Here is a 17,821-nt window from a genome sequence, read left to right on the forward strand (position 1 = left end):
GCAGCCAGGGCCGCTTAGGTTAGCAGTAAAGCCGCAGTGAAATAAAGGTACCATTTACACAGTTTTATTTAAACTCATGAAAAAAAGTCACCTTTATTTTTAGTCCTGGTAAATCCTAGCGTTTTTGAAACACTAGGATTTGCCATCATTTTAAGCAGTTTCAAATGGTTTATCTCAAGTTCAAACAGAATTTGCAATGTATTATGTAGATTCAATGTAAACAATTGTAGTTATTTTATTTTGAAGGTCAGCTAAATAACCACTTGGAAATCAATAGGTTTTAAAGGTTTCTATATAAACCAATTGAGTTAAAAAAAAAAAAAAGACATTAAAATATCACCTTGATTTTTGATATGACATTGAAACATACTATTGACAGTGCCAGGATAACATAAAATTGATGTCAAATATTACTCATGGAAAACATTAATATTTATAAACATGTTATACGTGTGCTGTCAGAGGCAGGGCAGATATCCTATGAATGAAGATGAAGGAACCATTGTTTAAAACAGCATTGACTCCATGACTTACAGTTACCGGTTTAAATATGTAAAATTATTCCTTGTAAATAGATCTTGACAGTAATATATAGGGAAACACAAGTGCCAAGGAATTCATCTATATCTCTGCAAAAGCAAAGACTGTATATTTTAGTAAGAAATATCTACCCTGTCCTAGAGACAAACCCAATATAAACTGAGAAACCTACCCAATTAGGCTTTATTTTATGAGTATACTATTTTTAAAAACAACTTTTATATCTGAACCTTTTCACATCTCTAATGTTGATGGCAGATTGAACACTCCAGTTGGCTCTATTCACAAAGAGATGAATTGCAGGTGAATTGTAGGCGATTTGAAATTTTTCACTAACTATGCATTCCCAAGGCCCGAATCCAGTGAGAATCTCCAGCAAGAAGGACTGAGTTAGCCCTGAAAAATGCATAATTATTGCTGCTTACAATTCACCTGCAATTCTCCTATTTTAGGGGAATTGTACACTGGGTTTGGTACTTGATATTGGATAGCTAATGGCGGGAATCAAAATGTTTGAATTCACCTGCAATTCACCTCTTAAATAGACCCCACTGAGTCTCCCCCTTTTCTCCAAGATCAGAACCAGTATCTCATTAAAGCATATATATTAAACTGTTTCCAAAAACAGTTTGTTGGGGCCATATTGCGCAAGCATACCATATGCCAAAATATTGCTTATATAAACCAATCTAAATTCTGTAAATTTGGCATTGTCGGTCTTTGTTATGAATTAAAAATCCTATCTATAGTTTCTTTGAATGAGTACTACAGTTCGCACAAGCCTTGAAAACCAATATCAGTAATATTAAGACACCACACAGAATTAGTGAAGGATAATGGCTATGTTCTGATCCCTGCACAAGTCACAGTTTATGCCAAATTTGTATGTGTAATGCACTTGAGACTCTGGATGTCCCTACCAAGGATAACATTCCAATCATATAGAAGACTGAAGGTGATAAAATCCTATAAGTGTCAAAACATAAATAGATTTAAAGGGACACTCAAGTCAAAATACACTTTTATGATTCAGAAAGAGCATGCAATTTTAAGAAACTTTCCAATTTAATTCAATTATCAAATTATCTTTTTATATTCACACTTTCCGGGGAACAAGATCATACTGAGTATGTGCACAAGCTCACAGGGTATACGTATACTAGTCTGTGATTGGCTGAGATCTGTCACATGATACAGGGAGCAGAAAAAATAAATTTGGCAGAAAAAAATCTACTACTTATTTGAAATTCAGAGTAGATGTTATTGCCTTGTCTTTTAATTATGCACTACTACTGCATTTAGTGGTCATTTAATTGCAGTTTTACGACATGTACTGATTATATCACAGTATCTCAATATACAAAACTCAGAGATTTCCCTCTACTCCCATTAATGATTTTGCTTTAAAGATGACAGTATTTAAAAGTAAGCAAGTAATCTGAGCATGCCCAGTACAAATGGCAGCCATACTGAACCAGGAAGAATGTTTTTCCTATACATTTATGAATAATACATGCATTATTTGTTTACAATGCATATGTGATTTGTTTAACTGGAAGTAATAAGCAGGTTACATGCAATGAACATGTGACCAACTACTATTTTTTTTAAAAGAAAAATAAATATATTTAAATACTTCCCTTTAATGTTCTGAGCAAACCTTCCCCAGTATACAATGGCAGCTTGATTTGTGAATGTTATCATTAGTGTTGTTTCTTATTACATGTGATCAACAAAGTTGCTAATGTTATCATCAAAACCAAAGAAGTTGTGTTACAGTGCGGAATATCTTGGTTTTGTCTTTGTGTCAGAGCATGGAACATCTTTCATGTTCTTGCTTTTTTTCTGTGTTTAAAGAAAAACTAAAATATTAGTCAGTATAATATGAGAAGGCAAACTCTAACTGAAATTCAAATAAAACGCTGCATACCAGCTGTTGCTACTGACTTGCTGTGCTAGATTAAATGTGCACAGATGGCTTGTATGTACCTTAAATATCTAAACTTTACTATTGGGGGAAACTAAGTGTGTGTGTGTGTGTGTGTGTGTGTGTGTGTATATATATATATATATATATATATATATATATATATATATATATATATATATATATATACACAGTATCTCACAAAAGTGATTACACCCCTCACATTTTTGTAAATATTTCATTACATTTTTTCATCTGACAACACTGAAGAAATAACACTTTGCTACAATGTAAAGTAGTGAGTGTACAGCCTGTATAGCAGTGCAAATTTGCTGTTCCCTCTAAATAACTCAATACACAGCCATTAAAGTCTAAACCGTTGGCAACAAAATTGAGTACACCCCAAAGTGGAAATGTCCAAATCGGGCCCAATTAGCAATTTTCCATCCCCGGTGTCATGTGACTCATTAGTGTTACAAGGTCTCAGGTGTGAATGGGGAGCAGGTGTGTTAAATTTGGTGTTATCGCTCTCACACTCTCTCATACTGGTCACTGGAAGTTCAACATGGCACCTCATGGCAAAGAACTCTCTTAGGATCTGAAAAAAAGTATTGTTGCTCTACATAAAGATGGCCTAGGCTATAAGAAGATTGCCAATACCCTGAAACTGAGCTGCAGCACGGTGGGTAAGACCATGCAGCGGTTTCACAGGACAGGTTCCACTTAGAGCAGACATCGTCATGGTCGACCAAAGAAGTTAATTGTACATGCTCAGCATCATATCCAGAGGTTGTCTTTGGGAAATAGACATATGAGTGCTGCCAGCATTGCTGCAGAGGTTGAAGGGGTGGGGGGTCAGCCTGTCAGTGCTCAGACCATACGCCGCACACTGCATCAAATTGGTCTGCATGGCTGTCGTCTTAGAAGGAAGCCTCTTCTAAAGGTGAAGCACAAGAAAGCCCACAAACAGTTTGCTGAAGACAAGCAGACTAAGGACATGGATTACTGGAACCATGTCCTGTGGTCCGATGAGACCAAGATAAACTTATTTGGTTCAGATGGTGTGTGTGTGTGTGTGGCGGCAACCAGGTGAGGAGTACAAAGACAAGTGTGTCTTGCCTACAGTCAAGCATGGTGGTGGGAGTATCATGTTCTGGGCCTGCATGAATGCTGCCGGCACTGGGGAGCTACAGTTCATTAAGGGAACTATGAATGCCAATATGTACTGTGACATACTGAAGCAGAGCATGATCCTCTCCCTTCAGAGACTGGGCCGCAGGGCAGTATTCCAACATAATAACAACCCCAAACACATCTCCAAGATGACCACTGCCTTGCTAAAGAAGCTGAGGGTAAAGGTGATGGACTGGCCAAGAATGTCTCCAGATCTAAACCCTATTGAGCATCTGTGTGGCATCCTCAAATGGAAGGTGGGGAGGGTAAGGTCTCTAACATCCACTAGCTCTGTGATGTTGTCATGGAGGAGTGGAAGAGGACTCCAGTGGCAACCTGGGAAGCTCTGTTAAACTCCATGCCCATGAGGGTTAAGGCAGTGCTGGAAAATAATGGTGGCCACACAAAATATTGACACTTTGAGCCCAATTTGGACAGTTCCATTTAGGGGTGTACTCACTTTTGTTTCCAACGGTTTAGACATTAATTACTGTGTGTTGAGTTATTTTGAGGGGACAGCAAATTTACACTGTTATACAGGCTGTACACACTACTTTACATGGTACCAAAGTGTCATTTCTGCAGTGTTGTCACATGAAAAAGATATAATAAAATATTTACAAAAATGTGAGGGTTGTACTCACTTTTGTAAGATACTGTATATATATATATATATATATATATATATATATATATATATATATATATATATATATATTCCTCCATAGGGCTCTACACACACTCTCTTGTATTCCACACAGCTGCCCAGGGTGCATTTAAATACAATCCATATCCTCCAAAATGAATGCACTCACCGGGTCTCTTGACCTAGGTTTATTTAAACACAAACAAACAATACATTGACCTTTTGGAGATGTTATCCCCATCTTCAGACCTTAAAAACAAACATAACTTATATCTAAACATTTATAGCCCCAGCACCAAACACCTTCACTGGAAATCGTTTTTTAATAAAAAATAAGAAAAATTGATAGAAAACTGGTTACTGTCAGACAGCTGCCAGTACATAAGATGACTGAAACTAGTTAGAGGGGGAAGGGTTAGAGAGCCTTTTGGGAGGGATCAGGAAGGTGGGAAGGTATGGGGTTAATAATAATAAAAAAAAAAAAAAAAAAAGGACTAACACTGCATATTGGCAGACCGTCTGCCAGTACCTAAGATGGGAGTGATCACTGGTGGGTGAGGGAGGGAAGAGAGCAGTTCGGGAGGGATCAAGGAATCAGGGGGTGGGAAGTGTCAGGTGGGAGGGTAATCTCTACACTAAAGCTAAAATTAACCTTACAAGCTACCTGATTAAAAAAAACGAAAATAAATAATTTGAGATGCAACACTAAAAAAGGGTCTCTCTCTCATGGCTAATCCCTTAATGGTTAGCAGTCATCTAATGCTGATAACCCCAAAAAATGGTAAAAAAAAAAAAAAAAAAAGGAAGTGCTAAAAAAGCTAAAAGAGATCTCATTTGTAAATTACAAATAATCTGATTATTTATTAGGACATATAAATCCAGTATAGCAAGATAACAAATAGACAAATTAATAAAAAAAATTATGATGCTGGCATCTAGTTGATTATTCTCTAAAATACGGCTAGATTACGAGTTTTGCATTATGAGCAGCTCGGTACTAACTTGCAAGTTATTGCCACCGCTCACCTCCCTATAGCGCTGCTATTACAGGTTTTCATAAACCCGGCGTTAGCAGGCAATATTGCAGCGTTAAGCAAAACTGAGCTCCATACCGCACTCAAATACCAGCACTGCTTTCAGCTGGTTTTACGTGCTTGTGCACAATTTCCCCATAGACATCAATGGGGACAGCCAGCTAAAAAAAAGCCTAACACCTGCAATAAAGGAGTGTAAAGCTCTGTAACGCAACCCCATTGATTCCTATGGGGAAACAAAAGTTATGTTTACACCTAACACCCTAACATAAACCCCGAGTTTAAACACCCCTAATCTGCCTCCCCTAACATCATCGCCATCTACATTACACTTATTAACCCCTAATCTGCCTCCCCCAACGTCGCTGCCACCTACCTACACTTATTAACCCCTAATCTGCCGCCCCAATGTCGCCACCACCTACCTACAATTATTAACCCCTAATCTGCTGCCCCTAACATCGCCGCCACCTACATTACACTTATTAACCCCTAATCTGCCGCCCCAACGTCGCCGCCACCTATCTACACTTATTAACCCCTAATCTGCCGCCCTCAACGTCGCCGCCACTATACTAAAGTTATTAACCCCTAAACATAACCCTAAGTCTAACCCTAACACCCACTAACTTTAATATAATTAAAATAAATCTAAATAAAAATGACTATCATTAACTAAATAATACCTTTAAAACTAAACACTTACCTGTAAAATAAAACCTAAGCTAGCTACAATATAACTAATAGTAACATTGTAGCTAGCTTAGGTTTTATTTTTATTTCACATGCAAGTTTGTATTTTTTTTTAACTAGGTAGACTAGTTAGTAAATAGTTATTAACTATTTACTAGCTACCTAGTTAAAATAGATACAAATTTACCTGTAAAATAAAACCTAACCTGAGCTACACTAACACCTAACCTTACACTACAATTAAATAAATTACATTAATTAAATACAATTAACTAAATTAAAAAAAACACTAAAATTACACAGAATAAATCAGAAATGATCAAATATTTAAACTAATTAGACCTAATCTAATAGCCCCCCAAAATAAATAAAATCCCTAGCCTACAATAAATTACCAATGGCCCTTAAAAGGGCCTTTTGTGGGGCATTGCCTCAAAGAAATCAGCTCTTTTACCAGCAAAAAATAATACAAACAACCCCCCAACAGTAAAACCCACCACCCACACAACCAAACCCACCAAATAAAATCCTATCTAAATAAACCTAAGCTCCCCATTGCCCTGAAAAGAGCATTTGTATGGGCATTGCCCTTAAAAAGGCATTTAGCTCTTTTTCTGCCAAAACCCTAAGCTAAAAATAAAAGCCACCCAATAAACCCTTAAAGAAACACTAACCCCCGAAGATCCACTTACAGTTTTTGAAGACCAGACATCCATCCTCAATGAAGCCGGGAGAAGTCTTCATCCAAACGGCAAGAAGTCCTCAACGAAGCTGGGAGAAGTCTTCATCCAAGCAGCAAGAATTGGTCCTCCAGATGGGCAGAAGTCTTCATACATACGGCATCTTCTATCTTCATCCTTCCGACGCGGAGCGGCTCCATCTTCAAGACATACGCCGCGGAGCATCCTCTTCTTTCCATGGCTCTTCAAGAATGAATTCTTCTTTAAATGACGTCATCCGAGATGGCGTCCCTTGAATTCTGATTGGCTGATAGAATTTTATGAGCCAATCGGAATTAAAGGTGAAAAATCTTATTGGCTGATGCGATCTGCCAATAGGATTGAGCTTGCATCCTATTGGCTGTTCCAATCAGTATAGTATAGTTTTGATAGGTAAATTAAAAAAAACAAGACTCTATTTCTGTAAACGGATGATGGCGAAAATGCTAAAGATGCTCTGGTATTTTGTGGATGTTTTAGTCTGAAATACCCTGTCCTTAAGGGGTTAATAAAGTCTTATGTAAAGTTATATAACTGCACATTAAAACATTGAGAGGGAGTTTGTGCGCACATTATTGCTCAGATCTGTTTTGCATTCCGCCTTTTACAGGGACACAAATGCTACAGAAGCTGTGAAAGCAATGCACTCAATGTACACACTGCTTTTATACTAGCCTGTACAAGTGGTGTTCCCTGGATAAGTGCTCTATTACCATCAACCGCAGCTGCTTACATCAATCTAAGAACAATACAACACTTTTTGTGTCTTTTGCTTCTACCAGATAAAAAAAAGAAAAAGTTTGAGTTCTAACAGACCACCAGTATTTATATTAATGAAATAAAGGTTGCCATGGTTACATTTCATGATGTGCAATCACTGTACAGTGGTTGGTCATTGCATATAAAGCTGTGTTTTATTAGAGTTTTTAATACAGGTTGCTTTAATGCTCCTGCATGAAAATCAACTAAAATTAGGTTTCTATGGTAGAGCTTTATTCGTACGTACTATGATAAGTCACTGACATTTCTTATGTTAATAAAATATGGTATCACTTATTTTATAGATATGTTAAAATTATTATCTTTATTTTTTTCCAAGGCAAATAGAGAACTATACAACATATGTAAGCAATGGCTGACTTAAAGGCATTGATGGATTTGCCATTAGACAAAGTAGTCAGCAGCCATTAGGCACTGTCATTCTTAGGGGCTCTATCTGGCTGCTCAAGCAATGCAGTGTTACATTAATTTGATTAGAAGTTGTGTCTTATACAGTAGGTTACTACTAGCTAATCAGGGTATTAGAAGGCTCTAATTGAGGCTTATGTGGATATATGGCACTGGGCACAAGTTGGCAGTAATGAGAATAGCATTTTGTGATGCCTTTGATAAACATCTAGCAAATTAAAAAACATGACTGTAAATGCCATAAAAATTAAAAATATATCTTACTAAGCAGTATAAAGCATAATATTACTTAATGAATATTTTTTAATACACAGAGATACCTATAGATTTAAATGATGTGTGTGTGTGTGTGTGTGTGTATATATATATATATATATATATATATATATATATATATTTATATACACACTCACCGGCCACACACCTGTTCAATTGCTTGGTAACACAAATTGCTAATCAGCCAATCACATGGCAGCAACTTAATGCATTTAGGCATCTAGACGTGGTGAAGACGACTTGCTGAAGTTCAAACCTAGCACCAGAATGGGGAAGAAAGGGGATTTAAGTGACTATGAATGTGGCATGGTTGTTGGTGCCAGACTGGCTGCTCTGAGTATTTCAAAAACTGCTGATCTACTGGGATTTTCACGCACATCCATCTCTAGGGTTTACAGAGAATGGTCCGAAAAAGAGAAAATATCCAGTGAGCAGCAGTTGTGTGGATGATAATGCCTTGTTGATGTCAGAGGTCAGAGGAGAATGGGCAGACTGGTTTGAGAAAGGCAACAGTAACTCAAATATCCACTCGTTACTACCAAGATATGCAGAATACCATCTCTGAATGCACAACACATCGAACTTTGAAGCAGATGGGCTACAGCAGCACAAGACCACACCGGGTGCCACTCCTGTCGGCTAACAGGAAACTGAGGCTACAATTCACACAGGACAAAAGTGGACAATAGAAGATTGGAAAAACGTTGCCTGGTCTGATGAGTCTTGATTTTAGCTGCAAATATTCAGATGGTAGGGTCAGAATTTGGTGTAAGCAACATGAAAGCATGGATCTATCCTGCCATGTATCAAGGGTTCAGGCTGGTGGTGGTAGTGTAATGGTGTGGGGGATATTTTCTTTGCACACTTTGGGCCCTTTAGTACCAATTGAGCTTCGTTTAAATGCCACGACCTACCTGAGTATTGTTGCTGACCATGTCCATCCCTTTATGACTACAGGGTACCTATCTTCTGATGGCTACTTCCAGCAGGATAATGCACCATGTCACAAAGCTCAAATCATCTCAAACTGGTTTCTTGACCATGACAATGAGTTCACTGTACTCCAATGGCATCCACAGTCACCAGATCTCAATCCAATAGAGCACCTTTAGGATGTGGTGGAACGGGAGATTTTCATCATGAATGTGCAGCCGACAAATCTGCAGCAACTTTGTGATGCTATCATGTCAATATGGGCCAAAATCTCTGAGGAATGTTTCCAACACCTAGCTGAATCTATGCCACGAAGAATTAAGGCAGTTCTGAAGGCAAACGAGGGTCTAACCCGGTACTAGCAAGATGTACCGAATAAAGTGGCTGATGAGTGTATATGTGTGTGTGTATATATATATCTCAGAATATTTGCAGTTTAAGTTTTGCCTGTAATATTATAAAAGGTAAGAAAAAAGAAAAAAAGGAAACCAGACATTTATTTTATTATCAACACATTTTTTTTTGTTTCCTCTCAGACTCTTTCCAGTTCTGTCTATCTATATACGTAATTTATCAAGCTGTAGATGTGGCTTTGGAGTGCCTTCCAGTCAATAGTTAAGAAGCAGAGATCCTGAAACACTGTTTCCTAACCTAACCTATATGCCAGCTCTGAGCTGGGGGATTAAAATTACCCCAAACTGATCTGACCAGGGTGGCTGACTGTCGCATGAGAGTAGAGGGCTGTGCCACACAAGTAGCCATTTGTTTAGTGATAAATGCAGACAGTGGAGGCTGCCCACTCGCCACTATGGTGGGCAGATGAATGAGGCCCAATCTATCTATCCAGGAACAACCATTGATTCAGCAGGTGCAGTGGCATCAGGGCCCAAGGTTTTGGGAGGGCACAAAGCAGCCAGTCTATCGAAAAATGTATATACCAGAATGTATGATATGTAATATAAAACACTGATTTACATACATACATAGACACACACACATAGGTAGAAAACTCTTTATCTAAAGTACTTGGTGCCAGAAAAGGTTTGGATTTTGGAAAATTTGTATCTTTAAAATGGCACAGTTTGTAGAGGGGAGGAAACTATTCTCTTTGTATCCTTTATTTAAAGAGCAACAACTGGAGACTAGCTGAATACATTGGATAAGCCAACAACAAGGAGCATAATCACCAGCTAGCTCCCAGTAGTGCATTACTACTCCTGAGGATACATAGGTATGCTTTTCAACAAATGATAGCAAGAGAACAAACAAATTAGATAATAGAAGTACATTGGAAAGTTGTTTAAAATTGTGTGCTTTATCTGAATCAAGAAAGAAAAAGTTTAGGTTTCCTATCCCCCCCAAAAAATACTAGTTTCAAAACCTATTGTATAATCTGATTAAAATTACGGGCAGGCCGAGAACAAAGGCTTTGGCTACAATAGATAGTTATTTTTATCCTTTACTTATCTGGAGGTTTTAACTCTATATTCAGATAGCACAGACTGTTAATGTTCATTGTAAAGTACCATTCCATTCTCAAACAAAAAACGATTTACAAAATAACAAAAGAGACAGATGTGAATTTTGAATATTTAAATCCAATCATCTGCAGATACAGCATTGTATGCAATGATTAACTTTTTTTTCCTGTAAAATGAGTTTTCAGCTTTAAGTATCTGCTTCCCCTAACTATTGCAGATTCTTTTTTTTTCTTATTTGCCGACTACACAGCCAGCTGATGGTGAACGCGTAGCAAATTTATTACAATTCCAACCTCCCCCCAATAAAGCAAATGTGGTTTTGTATTGTCTTATAGTAAATAGATCATTCCAAATGAAAGAGTAGGTAAAAAAAACTGTACATAATCACCAGATTTAGGAAGAATTTTTCATTAGTAATTTAAGGAAGAATATTCTTTTCCTTACATTTCAGGTTGTTTTAAGTATTTAGGTTTATGCTTCTTGCTCCTACATATTCTACCTCTATGGTGTTTAGCTATTTACTTTCTAATTGCTGGATTATTTCAAATTCACCATGGAGGGAAATATCACACGGACCCTAGAAATGACAAACGTCACTTAAAGGGACAGTTTACTCTAGATTACTCTCCCCTTTAATTTGTTGCCAATGATCCATTTTACCTGCTGGAACATATTAAATTCCATACTCCATCTAATTTATATCAGCATTTGAAATAGCTGATTTTGCCTGTGGTATCCCTAGCTATACTGACAGTTATCTAAAGAAAAGCTGTGTAAACAAAACAAACAGAAAAATAAATACACTTCCAGTGGCATGTAGATAAGCAGTAAAATGTTAATTTTCAATTGGGCTTTGGTAAACATACAGAGATAATATAAAGAAGTATCTTTGTGTACAAAAAAGTGATAAAATAAAGAGATCTGATTTCCCTGCAAGCTCAAACCATTATGATGGGTTGTGGTTTCAAAGAACAAACCAGCTATTTCATATACAAAAATAAACCGAATTAAGCAATTTTTCATATATTTTATACTCTGCAGCTGGTATAACAAGAACACTAAGGGCCTGATTATGAGTGGAGTGCAAAATTGCGCTTGTGCGAGTGCGATATTTGCATTCCACTCAGTAATACAAGTTAGGTCACGTTCGCATTGCAGGGAAGCTTTGCACTCATGAGAATGCGCTTTCATAGGTTCCAATTGGAGGCTTGTTATATTTACTGGGGACACACAATCCCCATAGAACGCAATGTAAAGGCACTTTTCAGTGCTGTTTTTTTCCCCTAAAACCCCATACTCGCAAATTTTAGCCCCCAAAACTGCCTAGTGCAGTTTTTTTTTTGTTTTTCCTACAATTTTTTAAAAACAAAAAAGGAAACAAAATCTTTGTTTTGGGGGCAATTTGGGGGATATTTTAAGAATTAACCAGATGTCTGGCCTTTGGTTAATTTTTGAAGTGCTAATTGCTACTGCAAGCTTGCGTAAAGGTAAAGGCACCATAGAGGTAAAGATATCACATCAATTGAATGAAGGAACAATCTTGTCATTGCTGTATCATATTTTTATTAAGTATAACTTTTTTTAAATAAACTTTTAAATTTCATTCTTTAAAAAAAAAAATACTAATTATCAGATTCCGAAAAAATAAATTAGTTGTGGCTTGTATCAAACATACAAATTTCTACCAGTTTTTATTGCAAAACACTCTCAGCAGGAACCATTTTCACAACTCCACATCCAGTTCTAAATTGATACTTTTGTATTCATTTCTTGAAAACCGTATTTAAAGTACAGATACAATGTCGCATAAAGTAAAATGCATCTGAGAAAAACATACTACAGTGATAGAAAAAAAGGGTTTGAGTTTGAGGTTTACTTTGGTTATTTTTTATTAAATTGTAATACAATGTGTTTGTTTTAGTAAATGTAATTTTAATTTTACAATAAGTAACTATAATTTTAAGCATAATGTTAAAGGGACACTGAACCCAAATTTTTTTCTTTCATGATTCAGATAGGGCATGCAATTTTAAGCAACTTTCTAATTTAATCCTATTATCAATTTTTCTTTGTTCTCTTGCTATCTTTATTTGAAAAAGAAGGCATCTAAAAAGCTGAGGAGACAGCCAATTTTTGGTTCAGACCTTGGACAGCACTTGTTTATTAGTGCTGTCCAATAAGCAATAACAACCCAGGTTGTGAACCAAAAATAAGCCGGCTTCTAAACTTACATTCTTGCTTTTCAAATAAAGATAGAAAGAGAACAAAGGAAAAAGGATAATAGGGATAAATTAGAAAGTTGCATAAAATTGCATGCTCTATCTGAATTATGAAATAGAAAATTTGGGTTTAGTGTCCCTTTAAGTAGGAAATGGTGATTTCCCGACCCATCTGATTTTTTGGGACCTTACACCCTTATTAAAGGGATAAAATATTGTTGTTACAAATGTTGGTTATTTGTTACCTATATTCACTAACAAAATTGAGTTATTTTAATTTGGACAATAAAATAAAGAAATAAAATTAAAAAAGAATTTCTTTGTTAATTAAAAAAAAAAAAAGAATTATCAAAAAATCCTTATTGTCGTTATAGAAAAAAACAAATCAAATAATATCTTAAGAGTTTAAAACCCAAAACTGTTCTTTCACGATAGAGCATTTTTAAACAACTTTCTAATTTACTTCAATGAGCAAATTTTCTTTGTTCTCTTGGTCTCTTTTGTTGAAAAACAGTGACGTAAGCTCAGCTGCATGAACATGTCTGGAGCACTATATGGCAGCAGGTTTGCAAAAATGTTATCCATTTACAAGAGTACTAGATGTCAGCACTATTTCCTGCCATGTAGTACTAGACACCTACTTAGGTATCCCTTTAACACAGCATGGGAACAAAGCAAATTTGATAATACAAATAAACTGGAGCCCAAATAAAAAAAAGTTCAGGCAAAATTATTTTATTATATTTTATGATTCTGATAGAACATGCAGTTTTTAAAGAAAATTTACTGAGGTTGTGTGTATGCATCTTGAGCACTATGGCAACAATATTATACATACAATTCACAAGACACATGCACGCTCCTGAGCCTTACTCAGTATACTCTAATGAAAAAGAAAATAAGTCAACAAAAGTTAACATAGGAAAGAAGGAAATTTGATAATGAAAGTGAACTGAAATTTTCTTTTATATTGTAGTCTATGAATCATGAAAATTTTATTTTTGTCTTCCATGTCCCTTTAACAAATAGAAAGTTGCACTGAATTAACTCCTCAGTTTTCTGTAATGTAGACTGATTTCTTTGTTACCAGAAAAAAATAAAACACACAGTAATTTAAATTGTTCACTTTGGTTTTAACCTAAGATTATTATTATTTTTTTTTTATGCGCTATAAAATTTGCTGGGGACGTTTTCTAATGAAAGATAATGTAAGTAATTTTTATCTCTTCTTTTCTACTTTTTTTTTCAACCTCAGACCACAGTATTACAAAGTTATCGATGAATGTGTTGGGCAAATAGTTTTACAATGTAGCGGAATGGATCCAGATTTCAAATACAGAGGTCGAATGGATGTTGATTTTAGTCATCTAGTAGGTAAGTGGCAATAGTACAAGGGTATCCTACTATAAACAGTCCAAATGGTATCCTACTATAAACAGTCCAAGGGTATCCTACTATAAACAGTCCAAAGGGTATCCTACTATAAACAGTCCAAGGGTATCCTACTATAAACAGTCCAAGGGTATCCTACTATAAACAGTCCAAAGGGTATCCTACTATAAACAGTCCAAGGGTTTACTACTATAAACAGTCTAAGGGTATACTACTATAAACATTCCAAAGGGTATCCTACTATAACAGTCCAAAGGGTATCCTACTATAAATAGTCCAAAGGGTTTCCTACTATAAATAGTCCAGAGGGTTTCCTACTATAACAGTCCAAGGGTATCCTACTATAAACAGTGCAATGGTATCCTATTATAAACAGTCCAAAGGGTGTCCTATTATAAATAGTCCAAAGGGATTCCTACTATAAACAGTCCAAGGGTATCCTATTATAAACAGTCCAAGGGTATCCTATTTTAAACAGTCCAAGGGTATCCTACTATAAACAGTCCAATGGGTATCCTACTATAAACAGTCCAATAGGTATCCTACTATAAATAGTCCAAGGGTATACTACTATAAACAGTCCAATGGGTATTCTACTATAAACAACCCAAGGGTATCCTACTATAAACAGTCCAATGGGTATCCTACTATAAACAGTCCAAGGGTATTCTACTATAAACAGTCCAATGGGTATCTTACTATAAACAATATTTCCAACACAAAACCAAACATATTAGGAATGGTGGTCCCCAGACTTTATGTGTTCAAAGATGTTTTGAGTTGGGTTTCTATATTGATATATTTAGTGTTAGAAATTTAAATTTGATAGCGTCTAGTTTCAGACACTTAAAGGCTGCACAGATAACCTTTTGCATTATGTACGCATTATACACAAAGGTTGTTTGTTTCTACCTCATCTGCCAAGGGGAAGTAGACAAATTGCCTTGGCATAAGTATTTTTTGTTTCACTAAAAAACTGATCAACTGGCTTAGGCTATTATTTGATAGACAAACACAAGTAGTTTCCTAAAACAAACAAACAAAGACCAAAAAAAACTATTGTTTTCATAGACAAAAATATATTTCTACTGTTTAAAATTCACCATTTTAAAAATAAAGATATGAATTTCTATACTTTTTAAAGGACACTTTTAATTTGCAATAAGATAAACCTTTTTACTGGTAAGGTGGACTAATGATGTGTAGTAAAGAGACACTTGAAGCAAAATATTGTGGTTTGGGATATGAAGATATATGAAAAGTGCCATGAAAAAGTGTATGGAAGTACAGACAAGCATCCGTAGAAGGTAGTTAGCTAGACCAGGGGTAGCCAACCTGTCGGACCTCAGGGCCCACTAAACTCACAATTTTGAATCTGGTGGACCACTAACATTATTTCTTTTTAAAAGGTGCAAACCTCTATAATGTGTGTGTGTGTATCTATGTATGTATATATATACATACACATACTGTACATAACTAGTATAACCATAGCTAAGTTTACATTATCTATATATTTACACATTTTTAAGAATTATTTTTTGGAATTAACTAACTGAATGATAGAACTGAGAGAATAATTCCAAATGACAGATGAAGGGTGAGTGCCAATCTTTAAGCTGGAAACAGAAAGGCAGAAAGTGGGAAAAAAATAATAATGTTTAAAAGGACCACAAGACTTCCAAGTTACCTCCCCAGTTAGGAATTATTCCAAACTACTTATGATCATAGACTGACATCGGAGTCATAAATTAAGTTTATATCAGAAAGCTCTCAATATGGATGTGAGCTAACCACGACTGATGTTACTGGCAATTACTATAATACTGGTGGGTTATGGCTGATCTACTGGATGGCAATTACTGGAATTCAGGTGGAATAAAGTTATTAGAATGAAAAATGATTAATATTTAATAAAAAAAGAAGATGGAGGGGAGTAAGACAAACAGTGATGTAAGTCCATCTGAAGTAATTAGGAAAACTACTACAAAGAGACAGGTAACGGGAAGAAAATAAATGAAATATAAGAGAGAATTTTTCTTTAAGATTTTCTTTTTTTATATACTTTAATTCTACTATTTCAAGTCAAGACTATACCAACCTCTGCTGGCTTTAGAATGGAATCATCTTCCTCTGAGCAGCACGCCGGGTGAGATGAATTAAAAATACAATCTAGCTACGCAAGTTTCACAGTGCTACGCAACGTGCGTAGGGAGATTGCAATTTTACTCCTCCTCCGTCGGTTTTTACTGACGTCCAGCCAGGCATTGTAGGGAGTTGCGGCGCGACGGGGGTGACACCATCAGAGGAGATTAATTCCTGCTTGATCGTGTCAAGGACCACCAACATCTCGTGGACCACCAGTGGTCCACGGACCACTGGTTGGCGACCGCTGAGCTAGACAGATAGACATACCTCTATCTATCTTTGATATAAAAGATATATAGATAGATAGATAGACACAGACTGCTTTCTATATGGTTGCATTTTTTATGGCACAAAAGTAAAGTTTTTCAAGCCTTTAAGACATTGATAATATTATTATTAATATTATAGAAATAACAAAAATAATCAAATAGTAAGAATGTACAGTATGTTCTACTCATTCTATTTGTAATGTGTAACACTGAGTAACTATTGGTCATTGATTTGAAAACCTTAGCGATATTTTCTAGGCCTTAATATAGGTTACATATTATTTGCTGATTCTCTTCTATTTGTACTTGTAGATACAATTGTGGACAAAGCAAAGGTGGAAGAAAGTGAGCAAAAAGCTGCAGAATTTTCCAAGAAGGTGAACCCCTATATCATAGACATTTAAGTTATACACAATTGGTTTTCTGTAATTAGGGCACTTTTGGATAGGCTGTTTTTTTCTCTCTCTCTTTTCTTGGCTTGGAGACAGCTATTGACTTGCTGTACTGATCAATATTTTGTAGCAGTTTTACATGGTTTTTGTCAGTATCACAAAGGTCACAATTGATGTACCTAGTCTGGCCCTCTAATTTGAGGGCACGTTGGATCATTTCAACAGATATCTACTACTAATTCTGAATAATCACAACATCATTTTGTTTATCTATTTACAATCCATTCCAAGTGATCAAAAAAAAGATTAGTATCCAATAATCATCTTTACATATGTACACTCAGAGAGATCATCAAATGATAAATTAACTAAATAAACTAATTAAATAGAATAATTATATTATGCCAAATCATTAATCACCTAACTTTATCTGCAGGTATTTTATAGCAGAAGAATTTGAGACCTTTAAACAAGGATTTTAAATAATATTTCAGAGTTTCTAATAAGCCCCTTCAAGCCTTAACCAAGTCTGATGTGGCTATTGTGTCTAGGGAGCACTTTGCACATAATGAATACAAAAATCACATTTTGTTTGAGTGACATAGTTGAAAGCTATCTTAAAAGTGATAGCTTTGAAGTATGTTCAAAAGAACCTTAGATGTTCAGTGTGCGCATTGGGTACTGTGTGAATATCACAGGCTATAAGCTGCCAACTAAAAATAGGTGTTATACAGGAGATGTTGGGGGTGACTCCCTACTGAGATCACTAGGGTCCCTTCACAGATATACTC

General features: G+C 35.9%; 1 protein-coding gene across 1 annotated transcript in view; it reads left to right on the plus strand.

Moving 5' to 3' along the window:
• DIAPH2 (diaphanous related formin 2) overlaps nucleotides 1-17,821 on the plus strand; it is a 2,325,141-nt gene that overhangs the window by 718,482 nt on the left and 1,588,838 nt on the right. Inside the window, 2 exon segments of the mRNA XM_053699395.1 lie at nucleotides 14,085-14,203; nucleotides 16,951-17,015. Coding sequence (XP_053555370.1) covers nucleotides 14,085-14,203; nucleotides 16,951-17,015 — 184 coding nt within the window.

Source organism: Bombina bombina, chromosome 1 (assembly GCF_027579735.1).
Source record: "Bombina bombina isolate aBomBom1 chromosome 1, aBomBom1.pri, whole genome shotgun sequence".
In the NCBI taxonomy this organism is placed as follows: domain Eukaryota; kingdom Metazoa; phylum Chordata; class Amphibia; order Anura; family Bombinatoridae; genus Bombina; species Bombina bombina.